Source organism: Helianthus annuus, chromosome 11 (genome assembly GCF_002127325.2).
Source record: "Helianthus annuus cultivar XRQ/B chromosome 11, HanXRQr2.0-SUNRISE, whole genome shotgun sequence".
NCBI lineage: Eukaryota > Viridiplantae > Streptophyta > Magnoliopsida > Asterales > Asteraceae > Helianthus > Helianthus annuus.
The window spans coordinates 104,953,061-104,978,905 of NC_035443.2; the positions used below are offsets into that span (position 1 = coordinate 104,953,061).

Genomic DNA, 25,845 nt, shown 5'->3' on the forward strand with positions numbered 1-25,845 from the left:
CAATAAACAGTAACAATTAATACATCTAAGACACAGTTCAACGAATAACAAAGACATACAAGACTTACACATATTCAAGATAAAAGACTTATACTCAAGTCATTACAAGACCGAAGTGTCTAACAAATATAGAACGTTTGTAGGTCATGACACTATTCAAGACGACCGCACATGAGATCATAGTTACTTCTATTCATGGACGCGATTCTGTGAGTTCATGTCCCCTATTCATTTAATTGCTTTACAACTTTATAACTATCGAGGAAAATACATGTTCAATTGTATGTTAAGTCATGGAATGAAACACCTTAGATCATGTGCAATTAGGGTCATACATCTAAGCACCATTAATCCAGTTTGGACCTAGGTACAGAGGGTTAGATCTAATGGGTTTTGGCGAGCCCCACTCTTGGTCGTGGACCCATACAGAAGAGTGTGTTTGTGTCCCAATCGATAGTAGTCGACACGAAACCGTCTAGGTTTGGATTGCTTCCTAATTCATCACACATATTAATGTCCTCACGAAACATTAATGATCAACGATTTCATAGACGCTTTACATACTACATCATTACATACAGATACATTTTATACAACTCACATTTTATGGATACATTTTATACAACTCACATTTTACGGATACATTTTATACAACTCACATTTTACAGATACATTTTATACAACTCACATTTTGTAAGATACATCTTATACAACTAAACTGCATGAACTCGCCAACTTTTGTTGATGTTTTCAACTTAACATGTATTTCAGGGAATTAGTGGACCACGCAGACATTTCAGTCAAGGAAAGCAAGTATCAAGACTCCATGCCACCATTTGAAGGGTTTGCCCGTTATATACCGCCTCTTCGCGGTGATATAGTGGTCAAAGCCTTGACATTATAAGACTTACATTTTGATGTATAAAACAATGACAACTTATTTTCATTGGATGGTTTGTAACCAATACATTTAACTTATGTTGCGTTCTCTTGAAACAATTATGACAATGGCATTGGAGCTTGTTTTTATTCATTTAGTATGTTCACTTATATTGTTATGCAATCAGAACCGATCAGATCACACCTCGCGCTTCCGCTACGTGCGAGTGTGACATTATAAAGCCATAAAAAAGGTGAATAACTCACTAGTTATGCTACAAATCAACAACCACCCTCGTAATTTGGGTAAAACCCTAGAAATGGGGTGAATATAAAAAATGTAAAATCTTGATAAGACCTAACAAGAATTGCCTCCGGCGAACTCTCTCTGACCAAACCCCACCTCCGGTGACTGAGGGTATTTGGTTTGAGAATAAGGTTAGGTTTATCCATATTTGATTTGGTTATAAGGGTTTGATTAAATTGGTACTATTTTATTTTAATTGGTACCGGATATTAGGGCTTGTGAAGGAAGAAGAAGATGATGGTGGGCAATCAAAGTATGGGAAGAGAGAGAAAGAGAAATATGGAGTAGAGAGATAAAAGAGTGTCATGAATGTTTAGAAAGAGAAATGATATATAATATTTCTTTAAGATGTTTTTAAAATATAGTAAAAAGACAATTATACCCTCATGTGTCATGCACATGATCTGACTTAATATAAAAAAAAAATTAAGCGGGGTTAGGCCTAAGGATATAACGTGCAAGTTTTTGAAACAATAAGTACAAAATTCGTCACTTTTAAAGACAAAGAATACCGCTTGAAAAAAAATGTATAAAGATAAAGGACAAAACTTATAATTCACTTAATTTTTAATATATTTTTCTTTTTTATGTTACCAATACTTGTAAAAAAATTAACGAGCTAGCTTGAACTTTTTATAAGTAAGTTTAAACTCGCCTTTTAAGCTTGATAAAATAAACAAGCCGAACCGAGCCGGCTTGTTTAATTTCAAAATCGAGCTCAAGCCCAACCTGGCTCGACTCGGCTCGATTATAGCTCTTGATATAAAACTTTGTGTCTTGTTTACTTCTTTTTTTGAATGACCAAAGAAATAAAAGCTCGACTACCCGGGATAAACCAATGGCAAAAGGCGACCCCATACACCCGCAATCCCAGACAACGTTAGATAGCCTAAGCCCATAATCTCGTTTTGGGGAAAACCATCACACGAAGACTCCCTGTGTTAAAAGCTGGCTGGGATCGAATTCAAACAGATGTGGCTTTTTTTACTTTTTTTTAACCTCAAGAAGAGAAACCAACACCCTATCTCTAAGACCCTCTGTAGTGGGGCGTGATAAATGATTTTTTTCTCCCATAACGCCCCGAACACCACGACGGGCGGCGTTACGGGGGGCTTTTTTGGTGGGTGGCGCCATGCATATAGCGGCACTGTATATGTTTGGTTTTCAACCTTTGGCAAATCAAAAAAGAGCATAGGGTTTTTATAATTAATTAATAAAATTGAAAATTAATAATTAGGTAATCATGGATTCAAGAAAATTTGGTTTTCCTATTTGAAAAGCTTTTGTAACCTTTTTCATCAAAATTATTTCTTGATTAAGATGAAAAGATACTCTGTCTAACAATTGAGTGAAAGGTCCATAAAGTTGAAATAAATTATTTTCAAGAAGTAAATCCATACCTGAGTCTTGTTGATAGATAGTAGGAATGGTAAATAAAAAAGAGCATAGGGTTTTTATAATTAATTAATAAAATTGAAAATTAATAATTAGGTAATGATGGGTATGAGCTTTATGACTACGAACTCTAGTGATATAACGCCCCATAAAGCCCCTGTGTGATGTGGCACGACACGTGTCCATAACGCTAACAAAGTTTATGACTACCGATGGCCTAATGGTTTTTTTACTACCTTAAAAAATTGAAAGGAAAAAAAAAAGAAAACTGAGCCATACACATTTTGACCTAGCCTACTAAATCATCTCCTTCGCTGCTGCCAATCCCTTCCGCTGCCGTCGTGGCATCGTCGTATTGCTGGTTCTGCTCCATCTGACCACCGATCGCTCTCGCCCCTTTTGCAAGCTTTCAGCTTGGAACACTTACTACTACGGAGGTGAGGGAGTAACTCAAAATCTGTTTCTTCTAGTCTTTTTTTATTATAATTATAATAATTTCTTTTATGTCAGCACTGTACTGTTTTCATTCATCAAGCTTTTTATCTGCATTGAGGTCTTATTGTTGTTTCATACATGTTGGCTTGTTCATTTGATATGAAGATGGTGAAACATATAGGTAATAAACTGATGCTACAGCTGGAATTGTATCTATATGTTTATTTACTATCTTAATGAGAAAGATTTTTATGTATACATCCAGACGGACCAGACCGGTCAATAAGGAATTAATTACTTTGAGTTTAGACACAACATTTTAAGATCTTTTAAACCGCAAAGATTTCTCTAGGGTAAACTATCAACCTTCATAGGCGTTTCTTATGTAACCACTTGTATCAATAGTTTTCTTAACATGCACTAATTGTTGCATTTTATCAAATTGCAGCTTTTGGAGTCGAAGGAGAAGTCAAGATGATGATGATTGTGGTATATAAAACATGCCTGTAAATGTAACGTATATATGAATGCGTGTTTGTATAAAGGTAGAGTGGGGAAAGAATGGATTCTAGCCATGGTAAAAAGAGAATGAATGTCGAAGACGACGATAGACTAAACGGCTTGCCAGATGAGCTTATCCATAAAATCCTCTCTTTTATTGGGATCAAACAAGCAATTCAAATGAGTGTTTTGGCATCTAGACGGAGGTTTATCTGGACTTCAATGCCTTATCTCAATTTCTCAAGGGATGATTTCTATGGGATGCCCAACTTCTCCGAATTTGTTACACATGTTCTCTCTTGCCGCAATCATCAAGCCGAAGTTTCTTTTGTCAAGCTTAGTTTTCATGGAGAGGATGCTTATGTGATTGCCGAACAAATTATGAAGTACGCATTCTCTCACAATATCCAACAACTGAATGTTGCATGTGTGTTCGACAATGACGATGTTAAATTCCCTCTTTTTCTCTCTAGCTCTAAGTCTCTTAAGCATCTTAGTGTGACAAAGGAACGTTTCCCTTTAACAGTGTACCGTTGGAGACATCCTTTTTCATATACTTTTAAAGCAACATCTATTTGGGAGCTCCCTGCCTTAACAACATTGTATCTCCATGATGTTACTTTTTGATGTGATGAAAACCCTGTTGAGTGCATTGATCTCTTTTCCAAGTGTGCCAACTTGAAGAGTCTCACCTTAGAAGGTTGCTATATAAATGGATTTATGGGCTTAAGTATTTGTCTTCCTCTACTTTCTAATCTTACACTTGAAGGTGTTTGTGGGAATGTGGAGGTTTTCAATATTGTTGCACCTCAACTCAAGAATCTCACTATAAGGGGTTCTTTTGCAAGCGGCCATGAGTATCTGATATCTGCACCTGACCTTGTGTACTTGCTCTATAGAGGTTATGATCTCTTGCAACTTTATACAGACGGTTTCCCTTCTTTGGAGAAGGTAGATATTAGTGTATTCAGACCAAAAGATGCTCATCAAGTTCTATATCTGCTTCGACAGCTTCACAATGTCAAGTCTACACTTAACTTGGAAATTGTTGAGGTAATTGGTAGTGTTTATCTTATGTACTCATCATTATGATGATTGTGTTAGCTTTTGCTTTTCTTTTTTACGTATTTTCTTTGATTTCTTTTTGTGCAGCTTCTTTCTTCATCTGTGGAACTAATGTCACATCAACCTTCCCCATTTGTTAACTTAAAGAGTTTAAAGATTCATCCAGCAAGAGAAGAGGTGCCAGAACATGATAGTGTGAAGATGTCTGCAGAAGTCAAAAGCTATCTGCTAGGTGGTTCTTCAGGTGCCACCTTTACAATGGTTACACGCGAGGTATTTTATTACTTATTTTTTGGGTAAAGGGTTACCCCGGTGATTCTATTAAAAACAATCCCAAATAAGTACAAGTAGTGAGGATGTGTTCCACACTAGTTCATATATAGGACATGCCCCATATATGTAAGCCAAGCAAAAATAAACAACGATACCTATGACACCACAAAACCTAGTCTACTACACATTATGGAAAAATATCTAGTAGACAAGACAAACCAAAACAAAACTAAAAATCACCCTCCATCATCAAAAATGAAATTGCCACAGATCAGCAGCCCCATGATACGGAACATCAAAAATCTTTCCATTGGAGAACTTCGTGGACGAGGTGCTTGCCCCTGCTTTCGACGACACAGGAAGTGAACCCGAAGTCATAAACTCATTAGTTTCATTATAGGTTCAATAACCTCCTCATCATCAGAGTCCTGCTGATCATGTTTAACTTCACCAGTTTTACCCACATTGTTACCCTTATCCATTAAAATATCAAATGGATTATGCGTTTTGACACTAGATGACGGACCCGAGGTAGTAGCCCCACCTTGAGACTTGGATCCAATCGGCCGATATTCAAATTTTTTTCTTCTGTTTATTAACATGAAACCCTGATTTCCTAGCCGTTTTCTTGCGATCCACATCCATAAAACCCTCTTTGTCTACAACCGGCTGCTTCACTTGATGTCGAGTCTTGTTTCCCTCTTGCTTATTCTGAATCTTGGCCGGCCCTGTAGGGGTCCTAACTTGCCTCGGGCAAGAATCATATGAATGGCCATATACTTTACAATGAGCATACCTAAGAGGACTCCATTCATATTCCACCCTCAGTTTTTTCTTTGATGAAACCTTCACCCCCCAGTTCTGGAACCGCTATAACTATCTCATCCTTAAGATCAGACTCAGCTGAGATTTCTATAAGAGCTCGGGCATAACTGCTCCTACCCCAAGTATCCATGCACATTGACGTAGTATACGAGTCCAAAAGCTTTGGCTCACCAATAGCCGTAGCAATCACACTCAAACCATCCTCCGTATACGCAGCAATCGGAACATCATATATTTTGACCCACACTTGCAAACTCTTTACCTTCTTCTTTTCTAGTTTTGAAGTTGGAGACCAAATGTTAAGAAATATAGGCTGAGCTCGGATAATCCAAGGACCTTCTTTAAGAACATTCATCATTCCAGCTTCATCAGCAAACTTAAAGAAGAAAAACCCATTAGCATTCATCATGGATTTTTGCAATCCAAACTTCTTCCAGTTATTCCTCACAAAATACTCCACCACTGGGTATGCCACTCGGTCCCCTAAGAAGTACCCATACAGAGTATTTGCTAACTTATCCTGAACTGCTCTAACAGACTCACGAGGAAGTACCACATCACAACCTTCATGCAGAACCGGACTTGCAAGAGTTCTGAAATTCACCTTGACTGACTTGGTTGCCAATACCGAATCTGCATAAGACACAGGTTTTGAATTGTTTCCCCCATCATAACGATTACCCTGAGAACCCTCACAAGCATCCAACTTTTCCGAAACCCTAGAGTCTGGCCACACCTTCTCCAAAGTAACAGGAACAGTCTTCTTCAATAGTTCATCGACAATGTTAATTTTCCTAGGTTCGGACTGGGATGACTGAACTATACCCCGACGCGGTAACCAGGTATTTCCCTCAACATCAATCACACGGTTAGCGAAAGCCTCAAAGGAGTATGGTGGTTTACCGCAATCATCTTGTGGATGAACCCCAACTGTTGGACGTTCATCCATTCCGTATACTACAACTCTCTCCAACACACAAGTATCAACAACCCAAGCAGCAAGAATACCAAGACAAACAACGATCGCACAAAACAGAAACGAAATAAACCCTAATCAAGCATTATCCTAACCCATGAATCTTGCAGAATCATATAGTGATGTCGGTAATTCAAAGTGTCAAACCCAGAATAAACCAGCAATCTATACAACTTGTTCAAAACAAAGAAGGACGACGGCAATTGAAAAGAAAAAACCAGAAACCCTAATTTTAGGACGGCCACTACTGTTAACAGAATTCGTACTATGGATTGTAATGATCAAACGCTAATACAGACCTGTTAAGCAGAAGATTTACGAAAAAATTAGGGTTGCATGATGAACATGGAGATCACCAAAGCTAGAGAGAGAGTTCCCAAGGCTGTCACTACTCATGCAAACCTTACCAAGGGGTGTGTGGGAAACCACCCATCCTGACCAAGGGTTTGTCGTCCAAACCTGTGAATTCTGATGTTCTCCCTAGACGTGGAGTAACAAAGCCGACGCAAGTTAATGAGCCTAGAATGATTAACATAATCGATGAATTAACTAAAGTGACGAATCCAGTTCCATTGGAGAAGGGGCTGGAGAATATGTATGAGCCGGAAATAACTAGCATGAACATTGTGGAGCCTGAACTTGTTCAACGTGAAGATGAAACATATGCTGAAAAACCAAAAACTTATGCTGAATCAGTGTTAAAGTCTAACGAACGGAAGGTAAACTTTCGGCAACTGACCAGCTCTGAAACACATAAGGGGTGTGATGTTGTTTTACCCAGGGAGTCAGTTCGTATAGTTCAAGAGAAGTTTGCAAATACCTTATACGGATACTTTTTGGGAGATCGAGTGGCGTATCCAGTTGTTGAATACTATGTCAGGAACAATTGGAAGAAATACGGGTTATAAAAGTGTATGATGAACGTTAATGGTTTTTTCTTTTTTAAATTTGCGAATCATAAGGGTATGATGAACACGTTGGAAGCAGGTCCTTGGATCATAAGATCGCAACCAATTATTCTCAATACCTGGTCCCCTAATATCAAATTAGAGAAGCAGGATGTTAAAAAGATACAGGTGTGGGTCAAGATTCATGATGTTCCTATTGCGGCCTATATGAAGGATGGATTAAGCTTAATAGCCACGGCGTTGGGCACTCTGATACTTCTGGATTCTTACACAACCTCCATGGGCATGGATGTATGGGGAAGAAGCAGTTATGCCTGTGCCCTTATAGAGATATCAGTTGACCAAGATTTTAAGGAGGAAATTACCTTGGCTATCCTGAAACTAGATGGAAAGGGTTTCACCACAGAAAAAATGTCTGTCGAATACGAGTGGGTACCCCCATAGATGTGCACATTGTTGCGTGTTTGGTCACTTAGATGAAGTATGCCCGAAACAAATTAGAGCAACAACAAAATCTGGGAAACAAACTGATGAGGATGGATATACGGTGGTAAAAAATCGCAAAGCAGCAAAGAAAACTGGGTTCCCAGTTAATAAGCCTAAGATGGAGTATAGGCCGAAAGCCCAGGCTGATCAAGGAGCTAGAACGGAACAAAGGTCCAAGAAAAAGGTAGATTTAGTGGACTCAAGGCAGGTTCGTATCAGTAACCCTTTTGATGTATTAGTCGATGACTCTAGTAATCCTTTGGAGGGTTTTAACACGGGTGTGGGAAGTGGGGAAGCTTCTACTAGCAAACCTGACGGTGTCAAACATACGGAGAATGATGATAACCAATCTGATGATGAAGAGGTTTATGAAGTTTACAATGAAACATCAGAATTTATGGCGTCCAATAATAAAACAGGGGCAAGCACTCCTGCTGTTAAGGTGTCCAATGGTTAGTCTAGCTTCCTGGAACATTAGGGGGTTGAACCGCCCGCTAAAACAAAAGGAGGTTCGTATTTTTGTCAAAGATAGTCAGTTGAGTATGTGTGCTATTTTGGAGTCGCATGTTGGCATTCTAGGGCTGGTTAATGTTTGTAAAAGTGTGTTTAAAAACTGGGATTGGACCTCAAACGGGGTACACTGTTCAAAGGGAACTCGCATCATTCTTGGGTGGGATCCAGCGATTTTTGATGTTATGGTTTTGAATCAAACTGATCAAGTTATACATACCCAAGTGGTTTTTAAAAAGGATCAAAAGGTTCTATTTTGTTCTATCATTTATGCTGATAATTATTAATTGAAGCGAAGGAATCTATGGAGTAGTCTTGCTTGCCATAAGAATGTTGTCAAGGATAACCCGTGGATTTGTATGGGTGATTTTAATAGTGCGTTGAATCTAGAAGATAACTCTTCAGGATCATCCAAAATAACTATAGGTATGCGTGATTTCAAAGAGTGTGTGGAACAGGCTGAATTGGTTGATGTGAAGGGCACGGGTTGTCAATACACCTGGAATCAAAAACCAAGTTCTGGAATGGGGATTCTCAAGAAGATTGACAGAGTAATGGGGAACATCACGTTTGTGGATCGGTTTCCAGCGGCAACTGCTATCTATCATCCATATCGGATCTCTGACCACACTCCTTGCATTCTTAAAATCCCGGGTATGAATGGATGTAAGCCGAAACCTTTTAAATTCCCTAACTTCCTTGTTCACAAGCCGTGTTTCATGGATATTATAAAGGACAAGTGGGAGTGTCATATTGAGGGTGTTCACCAGTTTAAGGTTGTTAAGAAGCTGAGAAGCCTAAAATCCCCTCTTAGAGGTCTGCTTCACAAACAAGGCAACCTCCATGTTAAGGTAGACCAATTAAGGAGCATGTTGGATGAAGTTCAGAAACAAGTTGATTCTAACCCGCTTGATCAAGATATTCAGACCCGAGAAGCTAAATGCTTGCAAGAGTTTCAAAATGCAAGCCTTGATGAGGAACGATTTCTTAAACAAAAATCTAAAGTCAAGTGGTTAGTCGCCGGTGATTCAAATTCTGCTTTCTTTCACAAATCCCTTAAATGCAAAACGCATGTTAATCGGATTGATGTTATTAAGAATAGTCAGGGTCAATTGTTTGAGGGTGGGGATGTCCCGGCTGCCTTTGTGAACCATTTCGAGCAGTTTCTGGGTGCTGAGGATTCAACATCCATGGATCCGTCTAATGACTTGTTCACTCATAAACTTGATGCAGAGGTGGCTCAGTACATGGTTCGGCCTATCCAAAATGATGAGATAAAGAATGCTATGTTCTCCATTTCTGAAAACAAAGCTCTGGGTCCGGATGGCTATACCTCAGCGTTTTTTAAAACGGCTTGGTGTGTTGTTGGTGAAGATGTCACTAAAGCAATTAAAGATTTCTTTGATAAAGGGAAGATGCTTCAAGAACTGAACCATACTATCATTGCCCTTGTGCCAAAAATCTCCACGCCATCTGTCATCACTGATTATAGGCCGATTGCGTGTTGCAACATTTTGTTCAAGTGCATTAGCAAAATCATGGTCGAGCGGTTGAAGGGATCGTTAAACAGGATTGTCAGCATAAACCAGTCTGCTTTTATCCCAGGTAGAAAAATTTCAGATAACATTTTATTAACGCAGGAGTTAATGCATAATTATCATAGAATGTGTGGCCCTACTCGGTGTGCTTTCAAGGTAGATATCCAAAAATCATATGACACTGTAAATTGGGAATTCTTGAGAAAGATCCTCATGGGGTTTGGGCTTCACTCGATAATGGTAGAATGGATTATGTTATGTGTCACTACCCCATCTTTCTCGATATCGGTTAATGGCAACCTTCACGGGTATTTTAAAGGTAGAAGGGGCCTTAGGTAGGGTGACCCTCTCTCTCCATACTTATTCACCCTTGTCATGGAAATACTCACTCTGATTCTACAAAAGGCCATTCGTTTAGACTCTTCTTTTCGATTTCACAATAAATGTGAAAAACAACGAATAATAAACCTCTGCTTTGCTGACGATTTATTTCTTTTTGCTAGAGGGGATGTTGAGTCTGTCAGGTGCATTATGGCTTGTTTAAGCGATTTCACAAAGATGTCAGGTTTAGTGCCTAGTATTCCCAAGAGTGTCGTTTACTTTTGTAATGTGCCTGATCATGTCAGACTAAACATTCTAAACCTTATGCCATTCATGGAGGGTAAGCTTCCAGTTAGATATTTGGGTGTTCCATTGATATCTTCGAGGTTATGATACTCGGATTGCAATGTGCTTGTGGAACGTGTTGATAAAAGAATATCTTCGTGGGCGAATAGATTTCTCTCGTTTGCGGGTCGTTTACAACTAACTCTATCGGTTCTATCAGCCATGCATATATACTGGTGCTCAGTGTTCATATTACCAGCTAGAATTATAAATGAATTGGAAGCTAAGTTTCGTGGCTTTCTTTGGTCGCAAGGCCCGATGCAACAAGGAAGAGCTAAGGTGTCTTGGAAGACTGTTTGTTTGCCTAAATATGAAGGGGGTTTGGGTGTGAGACGAATTAAAGAGATGAATAATGCCCTGGTCGCCGGTCATGCTTGGAGCATCATCACTAATCGAGAGTCTTTATGGTCGCTTGGGTCCATTCTTATCGGCTTAAAGACAGAAGTTTATGGGAGTGTAGACCTCAAAATAACAGTTGCTGGAGCTGGAGGAAAATAATTCAGGTTAGACCTCTAATACAACCGTATGTATGGTCTAAACTGGGCAATGGTAAAACCACTTCTGCTTGGTTTGAAAAATGGTGCGAAGAGGGTCCGTTAAGCCATATGATCACACCAAGAATGAATGCAAATGGAGGATTTAATCACAAATCTAAAGTAGCGGATATTTGGATCAATGGGAGGTGGGGTTGGCCGATACAATGGATGAACCGAACTCCTGCTCTAACTAATATTGGCCCTTGCAATCTGTGGGAGGAGATGCAAGATAAAATATGTTGGAAGGTGGGAGATAAGATAATGGATTTTTCAAACTCGGCGGTATGGCAAACCACTCGAACTAGAGAGGAAGAAGTGCCTTGGTCCGAGAGTGTTTGGTTCTCTCAATGCATCTCTAAACATGCTTTTCTATTATGGCTGATTATTCGGAGGAAGCTTCTCACTCAGGACAAAATTATTAAATGGGGTCATGCGAGGAGGCGAGGTATGAATATGATGTGTTGTCTCTTATGCTACAAAGATTATGATTCCCATGATCATCTTTTTTTCTCATGCTATTACTCGACCCAGGTCTGGTACCATATTCGTGCTTATGCAGAAATGGAGAATGTTCAACCTATTTGTAGTGATGTTTCACGGAGATGATCCAAAGGACAGCGTCGAAGAGGATAGCGACTATTGTTGCCAGGCTCACCGTTGCAGCGGCTGCCTACTACATCTGGAAAGAACGCAATACCAGGTTATTCCAGAATAATGCGAGACCACCAGACAAGTTAGCGCAGGATATTCTTTCTACTGTTCGTTACAAACTAATGGGTCTAAAATTTAAGGAATCGGCTCGAGTGGCTAGGATGCTGGAGAAATGGAACATACGTGGGGAAGAAGACTATGACATGGGCGCTCATTCAAGTTTTCAGCTAGATAGTTAGTCGTTTGTTTATGTGCTAGTTTGTAGACTAGTTGTGTCTTAGTGTTTCTCATCTTTGTGTGACTTTGTGGTCTGGATTACAAAAATGGGGGGCTATCCCATTTATGATCTAGCATGGAACTTTCTCATGCTACATGTTTTTATTTGGTTGTGGATACATATAATCACCGGGGTAACCCTTTACCCAAAAAAAATAATTGCCTAACTATTTTCCTAAAAACGAAATTTGAGTTAAAATAATTATTATTATTTTAACAAGAAGTCACAAACTTGATAATATCAAAGTAACGCAACTCAAAACATTAAACCCTAAACCAAGGCACGGCCCGTTCGTCTAATAGACATTAGTACGTTGTAGGTCACAAGGTAGCAGATCGAGTTTGAGATTGACGTTACAGGATACGCACTTCTGTGAGTTCATGTCCCCCTTTTCTTTTTACTGTTTTCAGTTTTATACTTCGGGGGTGAAATACAAGTGACAATTATTACAAACTTTTACTTACATGGTATGGTTAGCGTAGGGAGGCTTTTTACTACTAGATCATGTGAGGGGTGGGTACCACACTTAAGGCCATCAATCCTCGTTGTTAGGACCAAGGGACACAAGAGTGATAGATCTATTTGGGTGTAGCGGGCCCATACCCATGAGGTCGGGGCGGCCCATAGAGGTGACTGTGTCTTACAGCCGAAGCCCGGTAACAAATTTGCTAGGTTTGAGTCTTCCTCACCTTTTCACACATACCAGTGGCTTTGCAACCCATTGGTGATCTCTTTTTCCTTATTGCTACATACCAGGGACTTTTATTCATACATGAAAGGTTTATAGATAGTGACAACTCGAGTTTTCAAGACTTTCATTCTTACATTTATTGCACATAATTGATTAGATTGATTGTTTACGCGACTTGTTGGTTTTACAATTGGACACGTTAGTAATACATTAAATCGTATTGTGACTATATATTATATCCGGTGTATTATCAATCGTGTTTATTTAATTGAAGTGCAATATAAGTTGTGAAGTGCAATATGGGGTTGTGTTATATGATTATAGTAGTATACTTATTAGAATATGGAAATTGGATTGTTTACCCTACCCCCCACATAAAATACTTAGCCAAACCCCCTATCCTACGAAATCACCATCAAGAAAACACAATAGTGTTTCCATCAATTGGTGGGCCGGACAAATTAACACAAGGGCTTCGGCCCAGAATTAGTGTTTAATATGTCTGTTCCTTATTTACGTAAGAAGGTTAAGCTATAAAACCAAAACCCTAGAGTTCTTTGTTTGCGACGGCAGGGAATCATCATCACCGAAGCCTTTCCCCTCTTGTATTCGGGTATGTTAAAGTATTATTTTGAATTATTGCTCATCATTAGCGGATTAAATGAGATGATAATTTATGTTATTTATCCGATTGTCTGAATATGATTCTACATGTTTTCTGCGATAATAATTATTTGACATGTTAGTTGTTGATTGACATTGTTGCATCACTGAATGAATTAAGACCGCATATATTCGCCGGCTATTACATCGATGTTCCCATGTTTTTTTTTAGTCAGTTATTATGTTATTATAATTGTTGTCAATTGTTGTTGGATGGTGATGTGCCATTGGCTTAAATTGTCGGCAAACCAATCAAAAAAAAAAAAAAAAAAAGAAACGGTGACTCCACACCTTTAATTATATCATGAAGGTAGTATGCAGGGCATGTGATGTTTGATTGGCAGGTGGGGGCGGCCCTTCAAGGGTATATCATAAATTCTTTTGACTTTATACATGTGCAAACCAAGCAAATAAAAATTCATATGTTTCGGCTAGGTCAGACTTGCACGTGAAGTGATTTATGTGAAAATTACATCTATTGTCATAGGGTATTGGTCCAATCATGTGTGGGCGGCCATGTTTGTTTTTAGTGCATGTGAAGTGTAGATTTATCATATGTATGTTGCCTTATCTGAGTTTAAATAGAAGCATAGGACCGAGTTTCCTGTTGATATGGTCCGAGTTTAAGTAGTTCCTAGTCCGAGTTTCTTTGCTTGCCATTGTCTGAGTTTATTGAATCATGCATGGTCCGAGTTTCTCATGATGCATAGGTCCGACTTTTTGTGTTGATGTAGCCTGAGTTTTTAAGGCTTCAAGCTGATGTCCGACTTTGTTAAGGGATCTATGAGATCCGAACTTGTTTCAATACAAGGTCCGAGCTTTGTGTCCTAGTGAAGGGTCCAACCCTCGTATGCTTTTCATGATTCGAGTTCTAGTTGAGTATATAGTCGAGTTGTAATTGTGACAAGAATGCATAATCTGACTTTTACACAAGGATATAATATCAGATTTTCATTGATGTATATATATATATATATATTGCCCGAATTTCATATGTAATGTATGTCCGAGCCTCGTGATACTTGCATGACCTGAGTTTCATTCATGTACAACCTGTCTGAGTCTTAATAGAATATTTTACGGTATTGTTTGAAGAATAACATGCTACCGTAGGCTATATATGACTTGTATATAATTGATGATACCGTAAGACGCTGTATGTATGAACTATCTGTATCACATCATCCTACACGCACAGTTATCACACGAATCACAACTGTTTAGACATCAATGATTTGTAAATCCTAATTTGATGCAAACACTTACATCGTATCATGTGCAACACATCCTAGGTCGTGTGTTACGGACTTAGAGATTTATAAACCCTAGAAGCAATAACATACCGAGCAAACCAAGGTGAGTTCACACTCTTACCAAGGCATGGGATTCCCGGGGTGTTGGGAATGGGATTGAAAAGATAAGGTTGAATAGATACACTACTGACACTATGACTAGACTACCATATTACTATCCTCGGATGTGAAGGATACATATACTGATCACTATCCTCGGATGTGAAGGATACTTATACTGATCACTATCCTCGGATGTGAAGGATACTTATACTGATCACTATCCTCGGATGAGAAGGATACTTATACTGATCACTATCCTCGGATGTGAAGGATACTTATACTGATCACTATCCTCGGATGAGAAGGATACTTATACTGATCACTATCCTCGGTTGTGAAGGATACTTATAGTTACGAGTAGTCTAGTGGTTATACAACGTGGGAAGCCCCCACCAATAGAACGTACTAACGGCCCAGTAGAGCCACCTGTTACAAACGAATTTACTATTACGCATTTACTTTCTGTGAACTCGCTCAACTAGTTTGTTGATCATTCTGTTACATGCCTTGCAGATCGTTAGGTACTTGGAGCTTGCACACGGAGGAGCTGGTCGTTGTGGGGCTTGGATCTTGATCATCTTGTTAAACACTTTTGATATTTGATACTTATTTGCTATGGGTTTTACAATAATACGCTTCCGCTAAACAATGACAACTTACTTATGTTTTGGAAACACCTTTCATATGGAATTGGTTTGGTTTATATTGCATTTACTTTTACTTTATACAATGTTCTGTATGATTGGTGGCTTGATCCTGGTCAGTCACGCTCCCAAGCGGTGATACTCCGCAGGTGGATTTTGGGGGTGTGACAGATTGGTATCAGAGCCATTGGTTATAGGGAACTTGGTTTTGATATGGGAAAACGTTTTTATTAAAACCAGACTATAACCAGAACAGTGCTCTCAACGATCCACAACGACGCTTCGCTCCACGTGCAAGACTCAACATCCTAGGTAATAAGGTTTATGTTTATTGCCTACCTGATAGAATTGCATAGAACTTTGCTCGTAGTATGCTTACGTTACTTTGCTCACTACTTGTTATTGCTTAAGAACACCTATGTGCTTACACTTTTCTGTCATCGTATTACTCGCGAACCTTTCATACCTATGCTACCTTTACTGTTCGATCATGTCTGGACGTGTTGACATGACTCAAGCCCAGTTGACGGCTCTCATTAACGAACAAGTCGCTGCGGCGCTTGCAGCCGCACCAGCAGGAGGTATAACCTGCTATTCCAAACCTATCCTAGGACGTTAGATCCTACTCTCGTGACCCAACTCTCGCGCTTAATCTTGACCCATCTTTCTCGCGCAACGGGTCAGAACGCACATCAACCTCTCTGCACATTCTAGAACATCATGGACTGTCGTCCAAGCACATTCAGTGGCACATTCAAGAACTTCATGTGTGAACGCCCTGAGGCTCGCAGGGTCAAGTACGCCACTGGTACTTTGGTAGGAATCGCGCTAACCAGGTGGAACGCGCAAGTACAGATACTAGGGTTGGCAGCTGCTAACGCCACCCCCTGGAACGAATTCAAAGAACACATTAAAAGGGAATACTACACGCGTGATGACATCCACAAGTTGGAAGTGGAGCCTTACCATTTGAAAATGACGGGGTCAGAAATTGAAGCTCATACGAAACGATAGAACGAACTGGCCATCTTGTGTCCAACCATGGTGGACCCTCCAAACAAGCGTATCGAATTGTACCTCAAGGGTCTAGCCTCAGAGATTCAGAGCCACGTTACCTCGGCTAACCTCGACAACATCCAGGAAATCCAGCGTCTCGCTCATCGCATCACCGATCAGGCAGTGGATCAGAATAAACTGCCTAAGCACGTCAGCGCTACTGCTACAGTCACTCCTTCAGCTACTCCCGCTACTCCTAGTGACAACAAGCGGAAATGGGATGGGTATTCCAGCAAGGGTTCAGCTACCGTTCGGTCTCAAGCACAACAGCAGCACAAGAATAGTGATCGCCAGAGCACAGCAGAAGCTAAGGATTCAGGAGCCCACGGCTTGCACATCGGAATCGCCAGCAGCAACAGCAAGCAGAAATCCTATACAAAGAAAAGATTGTTCGCATTCCTCGTTCTGGTCAAGAACCTCTCGAAGCTCAAGGCGACAAGAGTGGTGCCGTGGTTGGCATCACCTCTTTCTTGAAGGCTCAGGAATGTTTGCGGAAGGGCCACACCGCAACTTTGGCTCTCGTTACTGACTCATCAGCGAAAGAAAAGAAGTTGGAAGACCATTCAGTTGTACGCGACTTTCCTCAGGTGTCTCGCAAGGATTTACCTGGTCTACCGCCGCATCATCAGGACGAATTTCAAATCGAGCTCGCTCCAGGAGCAGCACCCATAGCTCGAGCACCGTATCGCTTAACTCCACCAGAATCGGAAGAACTATCGACGCAGCTACCAGGAATCTTGGATAAGGGATTTATCCGACCTAGCTCTTCGCTTTGGGGAGCTCCAGTGTTGTTTGTGAAGAAGAAAGACGGTACGTTTAGAATGTGCATCGACTACCGTGAACACAACAAGGTGACGGTGAAGAACCGTTATCCTCTTCCACGCATAGATGACCTATTCGACCAGTTGCAAGGGTCGTGTTATTACTCCAAGATAGACTTGAGGTCAGGTTATCATCAGCTGAGAGTTCGGGATGAGGACGTCTCCAAAACCGCTTTCAGAACTCGCTACGGTCATTACGAGTTTCTGGTCATGCCATTCGGGCTTACGAACGCGCCTGCAGTCTTCATGGATCTTATGAACAGGGTGTGCAAACCTTATCTTGACAAGTTCGTCATTGTATTCATCGACGACATCCTGATTTACTCCAAGGGTCAGGAGGAGCACGAGCAGCACTTACGTCTTAACTTGGAACTTCTTCGAAAAGAGCAACTGTACGCAAAGTTTTCAAAATGCGACTTCTGGCTTCGTGAAGTCCACTTCCTAGGCCACGTGGTAAACAAGGATGGGATTCACGTCGATCCATCCAAGGTAGATTCGATCAGAAATTAGCCTGCACCGCGTACACCGACAGAAATACGCCAATTCTTGGGTTTGGCAGGTTACTACAGACGGTTTATCAAGGATTTCTCGAAGATCGCGCAACCACTTACACTACTGACACAGAAGGGTGTCACCTACCGTTGGGGCAACACGCAGGAAACTGCTTTTCAGTATCTAAAGGATAGGCTTTGCAGCGCATCTATTCTCTCTTTGCCAGAAGGCACAGATGACTTCGTAGTATATTGTGACGCATCAATACAGGGTCTGGGTTGCGTATTGATGCAGCGGGATAAAGTGATAGCCTACGCTTCTCGGCAACTCAAGGTTCATGAACGGAACTACACGACGCACGATCTAGAGCTGGGAGCTGTTGTTTTCGCGCTTAAGGTATGGCGACACTACCTGTACGGTACCAGGTGCACGATTTACACCGATCACAGGAGTCTCGAGCATATCCTTAAGCAGAAGGATTTGAACATGCGTCAACGACGATGGGTCGAGTTACTTAACGACTACGAATGCGCCATCAAGTACCATCCAGGCAAAACCAATGTTGTGGCTGATGCCCTCAGTCGAAAGGACACTTTACCTCGGCGCGTGCGAGCGCTACAGCTTACGATTCAGTCCAGTCTTCCTGCACAGATGCGAGCTGCTCAGATAGAAGCACTAAAACCCGAAAACGTCAAGGCTGAAGCCTTACGCGGCTCACGACAACAAATGGAACAGAAGGCAGACGGCGCCTACTATGTAACGGGGCGTATTTGGGTCCCACTTTATGGCGGTTTACGCGAACTTGTAATGGATGAAGCTCACAAGTCTCGCTATTCGGTACATCCAGGGTCGGATAAAATGTACCACAACATCAGCACTACTTATTGGTGGCCTAGTATGAAGGCTCACATCGCTACGTACGTTGGAAAATGCTTAACCTGTGCGAGAGTCAAGGTTGAATATCAGAAACCAGCTGGTCTACTTCAGCAGCCTAAGATACCACAGTGGAAATGGGAAGAAATTTCCATGGATTTCGTTACGGGCTTACCTAGATCCCAGCGTGGGAATGACACTATTTGGGTGATCGTTGATCGACTCACAAAGTCTGCTCACTTCTTGGCTATCAAAGAAACGGATAAGTTTTCTACCCTAGCAGACATCTACTTGAAAGAAGTTGTTTCGAGGCACGGAGTGCCCACCTCTATTATTTCGGATCGCGATGCACGATTCACGTCAGAGCTTTGGCAAGCGATGCACAAATCCTTCGGCTCACGGTTAGACATGAGCACAGCATATCATCCTCAGACGGATGGGCAGTCTGAGCGAACTATCCAAACTCTAGAAGACATGCTTCGAGCATGTGTCATCGATTTCGGCAACGGCTGGGAAAGACACCTCCCTTTAGTGGAGTTTTCATACAATAACAGCTACCATACCAGCATTCAAGCCGCTCCATTCGAGGCATTGTACGGACGTAAATGCCGGTCACCTCTCGGTTGGGCAGAGGTGGGGGATAGTCAGATTACAGGACCAGAAATGGTAGTTGACGCTACTGAACGGATTGCACAAATACGACAACGCATGGCGGCAGCACGCGACCGTCAGAAAGTCTACGCGGATAAGCGTAAGAAGCCATTGGAATTTCAGGTCGGGGACCGGGTTTTTATTAAAAGTCTCACCCTGGAAGGGTGTGATTCGATTTGGTAAACGAGGCAAACTCAATCCACGGTATGTTGGACCGTTCGAAATCACTGAAAGAATAGGCCCAGTAGCCTACAGACTGAACTTACCAGCTGAACTCGGTGCAGTTCACAATGTATTTCACGTGTCGAATCTGAAGAAGTACCTGTCAGATGAGACCCTCACAGTTCCTTTTAAGGAACTCACTATCGACGAGCGGTTGCAGTTCGTCGAGGAACCAGTTGAAATCACGGACCGGGATGTAAGGTCCTCAAACACAAGAGAATCCCTCTTGTTCGAGTTCGTTGGAACTCCCGACGTGGCCCAGAGTACACCTGGGAACGCGAAGACCAGATGACAGAAAAGTACCACCAATTATTCGGAACCAATGCAACCACTACTGAGGCTGAAGCTACTACTACTGAATTTCGGGACGAAATTCCAAATCAACGGGGGGATGATGTGATACCCCGGGAAAACCAGTAAACGATACGACTTACCTAGCTTCCTCAGTAACCGCATGCTAAATTTCGGGACGAAATTTCTTTCAAGTTGGGGATAATGTGACAACTCGAGTTTTCAAGACTTTCATTCTTACATTTATTGCACATAATTGATTAGATTGATTGTTTACGCGACTTGTTGGTTTTACAATTGGACACGTTAGTAATACATTAAATCGTATTGTGACTATATATTATATCCGGTGTATTATCAATCGTGTTTATTTAATTGAAGTGCAATATAAGTTGTGAAGTGCAATATGGGGTTGTGTTATATGATTATAGTAGTATACTTATTAGAATATGGAAATTGGATTGTTTACCCTACCCCCCACATAAAATACTTAGCCAAACCCCCTATCCTACGAAATCACCATCAAGAAAACACAATAGTGTTTCCATCAATTGGTGGGCCGGACAAATTAACACAAGGGCTTCGGCCCAGAATTAGTGTTTAATATGTCTGTTCCTTATTTACGTAAGAAGGTTAAGCTATAAAACCAAAACCCTAGAGTTCTTTGTTTGCGACGGCAGGGAATCATCATCACCGAAGCCTTTCCCCTCTTGTATTCGGGTATGTTAAAGTATTATTTTGAATTATTGCTCATCATTAGCGGATTAAATGAGATGATAATTTATGTTATTTATCCGATTGTCTGAATATGATTCTACATGTTTTCTGCGATAATAATTATTTGACATGTTAGTTGTTGATTGACATTGTTGCATCACTGAATGAATTAAGACCGCATATATTCGCCGGCTATTACATCGATGTTCCCATGTTTTTTTTTAGTCAGTTATTATGTTATTATAATTGTTGTCAATTGTTGTTGGATGGTGATGTGCCATTGGCTTAAATTGTCGGCAAACCAATCAAAAAAAAAAAAAAAAAAAAAAAGAAACGGTGACTCCACACCTTTAATTATATCATGAAGGTAGTATGCAGGGCATGTGATGTTTGATTGGCAGGTGGGGGCGGCCCTTCAAGGGTATATCATAAATTCTTTTGACTTTATACATGTGCAAACCAAGCAAATAAAAATTCATATGTTTCGGCTAGGTCAGACTTGCACGTGAAGTGATTTATGTGAAAATTACATCTATTGTCATAGGGTATTGGTCCAATCATGTGTGGGCGGCCATGTTTGTTTTTAGTGCATGTGAAGTGTAGATTTATCATATGTATGTTGCCTTATCTGAGTTTAAATAGAAGCATAGGACCGAGTTTCCTGTTGATATGGTCCGAGTTTAAGTAGTTCCTAGTCCGAGTTTCTTTGCTTGCCATTGTCTGAGTTTATTGAATCATGCATGGTCCGAGTTTCTCATGATGCATAGGTCCGACTTTTTGTGTTGATGTAGCCTGAGTTTTTAAGGCTTCAAGCTGATGTCCGACTTTGTTAAGGGATCTATGAGATCCGAACTTGTTTCAATACAAGGTCCGAGCTTTGTGTCCTAGTGAAGGGTCCAACCCTCGTATGCTTTTCATGATTCGAGTTCTAGTTGAGTATATAGTCGAGTTGTAATTGTGACAAGAATGCATAATCTGACTTTTACACAAGGATATAATATCAGATTTTCATTGATGTATATATATATATATATTGCCCGAATTTCATATGTAATGTATGTCCGAGCCTCGTGATACTTGCATGACCTGAGTTTCATTCATGTACAACCTGTCTGAGTCTTAATAGAATATTTTACGGTATTGTTTGAAGAATAACATGCTACCGTAGGCTATATATGACTTGTATATAATTGATGATACCGTAAGACGCTGTATGTATGAACTATCTGTATCACATCATCCTACACGCACAGTTATCACACGAATCACAACTGTTTAGACATCAATGATTTGTAAATCCTAATTTGATGCAAACACTTACATCGTATCATGTGCAACACATCCTAGGTCGTGTGTTACGGACTTAGAGATTTATAAACCCTAGAAGCAATAACATACCGAGCAAACCAAGGTGAGTTCACACTCTTACCAAGGCATGGGATTCCCGGGGTGTTGGGAATGGGATTGAAAAGATAAGGTTGAATAGATACACTACTGACACTATGACTAGACTACCATATTACTATCCTCGGATGTGAAGGATACATATACTGATCACTATCCTCGGATGTGAAGGATACTTATACTGATCACTATCCTCGGATGTGAAGGATACTTATACTGATCACTATCCTCGGATGAGAAGGATACTTATACTGATCACTATCCTCGGATGTGAAGGATACTTATACTGATCACTATCCTCGGATGAGAAGGATACTTATACTGATCACTATCCTCGGTTGTGAAGGATACTTATAGTTACGAGTAGTCTAGTGGTTATACAACGTGGGAAGCCCCCACCAATAGAACGTACTAACGGCCCAGTAGAGCCACCTGTTACAAACGAATTTACTATTACGCATTTACTTTCTGTGAACTCGCTCAACTAGTTTGTTGATCATTCTGTTACATGCCTTGCAGATCGTTAGGTACTTGGAGCTTGCACACGGAGGAGCTGGTCGTTGTGGGGCTTGGATCTTGATCATCTTGTTAAACACTTTTGATATTTGATACTTATTTGCTATGGGTTTTACAATAATACGCTTCCGCTAAACAATGACAACTTACTTATGTTTTGGAAACACCTTTCATATGGAATTGGTTTGGTTTATATTGCATTTACTTTTACTTTATACAATGTTCTGTATGATTGGTGGCTTGATCCTGGTCAGTCACGCTCCCAAGCGGTGATACTCCGCAGGTGGATTTTGGGGGTGTGACAATAGATACTCACTTTTACATGAACTCGCTCAACTTTTGTCGATTTTTCAAACTACATGTATTTCAAGAAATTAATGGATCTGGCGAAGTGTGCAATCGTGTCAAGCTGCGTAGGGAATAATGATGTCATCCAGGTTTAGGAGGTGTAACCCTTACCTAGACGGGTTACATGTCCTTAAACCATGATTTTATTCAAGCCTTTTGTTATGTCATGTGAACATGTTTTAATCATGTCATGTTGTAACTTGTTTTATGTGTCGACATTTTAAACAATGATGTTATGGTAACTTTAAATTCAATGAATGGATGATCATCATGTGTTTTATTTTCATATAGCATGGTTCTGATTTGTTGCTATGGTATTAAGAAGTCACACCAAATAAACCCACGCTTCCGCAAAAGCCAGGGTGTGACAATACTTACCTTTAGTCGAATTCTCTTACAATAACAGTTATCATTCCAGCATTCAAATGGCACCATTTTAGGCATTATACGGAAGAAGATGTCGATCGCCTATTGTGTGGCACGAGATTGGAGATTCGCAAATAAGCGGTCCTGAGCTATTACTAGAAATGACTGACAAAATCCTCCAAATTCGAGACAATCTGCTGAAAGCTCGGAGTCTTCAGAAAAGTTACGCCGATAGATGTTGCAAGCCCCTTGAATTTGAAGTTGGCGACCACGTACTCCTAAAGGTTTCACCTTAGAAGGGTGTGGTCAGATTCCGCAAGAAAGGCAAGCTCGCGCCTCGATATGTTGGACCCTTTAAGATTCTGGAAAGGATCGGAAAAGTGGCCTACAAACTCAAACTACCGGAGGAACTTAGCAACGTCTACCCGACTTTCCATGTTTCGAACCTCAAAAAGTGTCTGGCTGAGCATTATTTACACGTACCACTGGAGGATCTTCAAGTGGACGAAACATTACACTTCGTGGAGAAGCTTGTCGAGATCATGGACCGACAAACCAAGCAGCTCAGGCGCTCACGCATTCCCATTGTGAAGGTTCGATGGGAAGGCAAACGAGGCGCAGAGTTCACTTGGGAACTCGAAAGCGACATGAAGGCGAAGTACCCGCAGTTGTTTGTTACGGCTTCAGCCTAATTTCGGGAAGAAATTCCCTCAACTGTGGGAGGCTGTAACACCTCGTGTTTCGAAAGTCAAAGTCAAAGTCAAGATTGAAGTCAAAGGAAGAAAAGATTGCTAATTGCAATCTGTCACTCCTTGATCAACTCCTGTTTTGACTTCTTTGACTTGTAGATAGGCTATTTGTTTTATCACATTAGTTGTATTATGTGGAGTACTTGTCAATAATCGAGGTTTGATCGATATTTATCGCATGTTTTATCGCTTTATCGCTTATCGCATTGCAATCGCATTCGCAACCCGAGTTATGCGTTCTGGATATTGTTTTACGTGTGTGTGCTATTTATGTGTCACCTGTGCATGTTTTCTTATGATTATGTTGTGGTGATTAATCGAAACGCAATCGCAACTCTATCTCAATCGAATCACCACTCACTCGAAACGCATCACAAAACCCAGCACGCGAAACAAAACGCCAAAACTCAAGTCTTCGGAGCCACTCGATCGAGTGGCCACTCGATCGGATTGCCAACCGATCGGATTGCCATCCGATCGGACTGTCATCCAATCGGTGACCCATTCGACCCCTTGCACTTTCCTGTTTTGGGAAACCCTATAAATACCCTCACTTGTCACATCACTTGATGTGACAGCTCTCTACTCAACCCAGCCGCACTCAAGCTCTATTTCTCCCGATTTCTCGCGATTCTTGTAAGTTTTCAACCTAAATCTTGTACTTCTATGATCTACACACACTTCTTCATCATTCTCTCATTTGAATCTTAACTTTTAACCATGAAATCAATGGATTTGAGGTGTTCTAGGATGATGTCATCATAGAGTTCTTATGAACTTCATGTTTTGGCTTCAATCCACCAAGAAAAACTTAGATCTGGATGATTTCCACATGAATGAACAAAGATCTTCCTTAGATCTAAACATGTTCATGGTGAAAAGGATTGAAAGAAGGTTTTCAAACTTTCTTTCAACTCTTTTACACTCAATGCACTCAAAACCGATAGAATCGGAGCTTGTTCTGATCTTCTACTCCTTCTTAGTGATGTGTTGGTTCAAGATCTAGGTTCTACCAAAGATACAGCCGATTCCGGGTTAAACATGAATAACCGTCATGAACCAGTGAACGGGTCGGATCTGGGTGATTCCTGTTCGATCGGGTCACTAGGGTCTTGACAAGGTTCTATTGTTTAGCGCGTTATCACACCGTCTCGATCAAAACTACAAACCTTCAACACAATCAAGTGTCAAGACGATCAGGTCGTTTGGACGGATTGTCGTCCGATCAGATTGTCGTCCGATCGGATTGCCATCCGATCGGACAGCCACCCGATCGGCTTACACTTGGTCCCACACTTAGACTTTTATTTCAACTTTTCAAGGTACTGAACGTTGAACGGATTACCGTCCGATCGGATTGCCATCCGATCAAACGACCATCCGACCATGTGATGTTTGGAACTTCAACACTTAAACAATTTTCAACATGTTCAATGCATTACCAGTTCTAACGGATTTCCACCCGATCGGTAGACCATCCGATCGGGTGACATCACTGCTGTGAACTTGTTCTCTGAGAAATACCTCGCCGAATGGATCGTCACCCGATCGAACCGCCGTTCGATCGACCGACCTGAAGGGTAGAGATACTTCTCTGTTTTCAAAATGCTACAACGAAAACTTCAAAAGGCAAACCATCATACACAAACACATCCTCACCAAACGAGGTGTCAATCCAATCGAATGGCCATCTAATCGGATGACCATCCGAACGGATTAACATCCGGTCGACTGGCCATCCGATCGGATTACCATCCA

General features: G+C 40.9%; 2 protein-coding genes across 2 annotated transcripts; both read left to right on the plus strand.

Annotated features, from left to right (window-relative positions):
- The first annotated feature begins 3,577 nt into the window (after positions 1-3,577).
- LOC110901033 (F-box/LRR-repeat protein 25-like) lies at positions 3,578-4,144 on the plus strand. The gene has a single exon (XM_022147889.1). The coding sequence runs from the start codon at positions 3,578-3,580 to the stop codon at positions 4,142-4,144; it is 567 nt and encodes a 188-aa protein (XP_022003581.1).
- A 7,240-nt stretch (positions 4,145-11,384) lies between these two features.
- On the plus strand, positions 11,385-11,906 carry LOC110901032. The gene has a single exon (XM_022147887.1). The coding sequence runs from the start codon at positions 11,385-11,387 to the stop codon at positions 11,904-11,906; it is 522 nt and encodes a 173-aa protein (XP_022003579.1).
- The last annotated feature ends 13,939 nt before the right edge of the window (positions 11,907-25,845 follow it).

Excerpts from the sequence above, each read along its gene's own strand:
- LOC110901032 (XM_022147887.1), top strand. The coding sequence starts at position 11,385 with ATGAATGCAAATGGAGGATTTAATCACAAATCTAAAGTAGCGGATATT.
- LOC110901033 (XM_022147889.1), top strand. The coding sequence starts at position 3,578 with ATGGATTCTAGCCATGGTAAAAAGAGAATGAATGTCGAAGACGACGAT.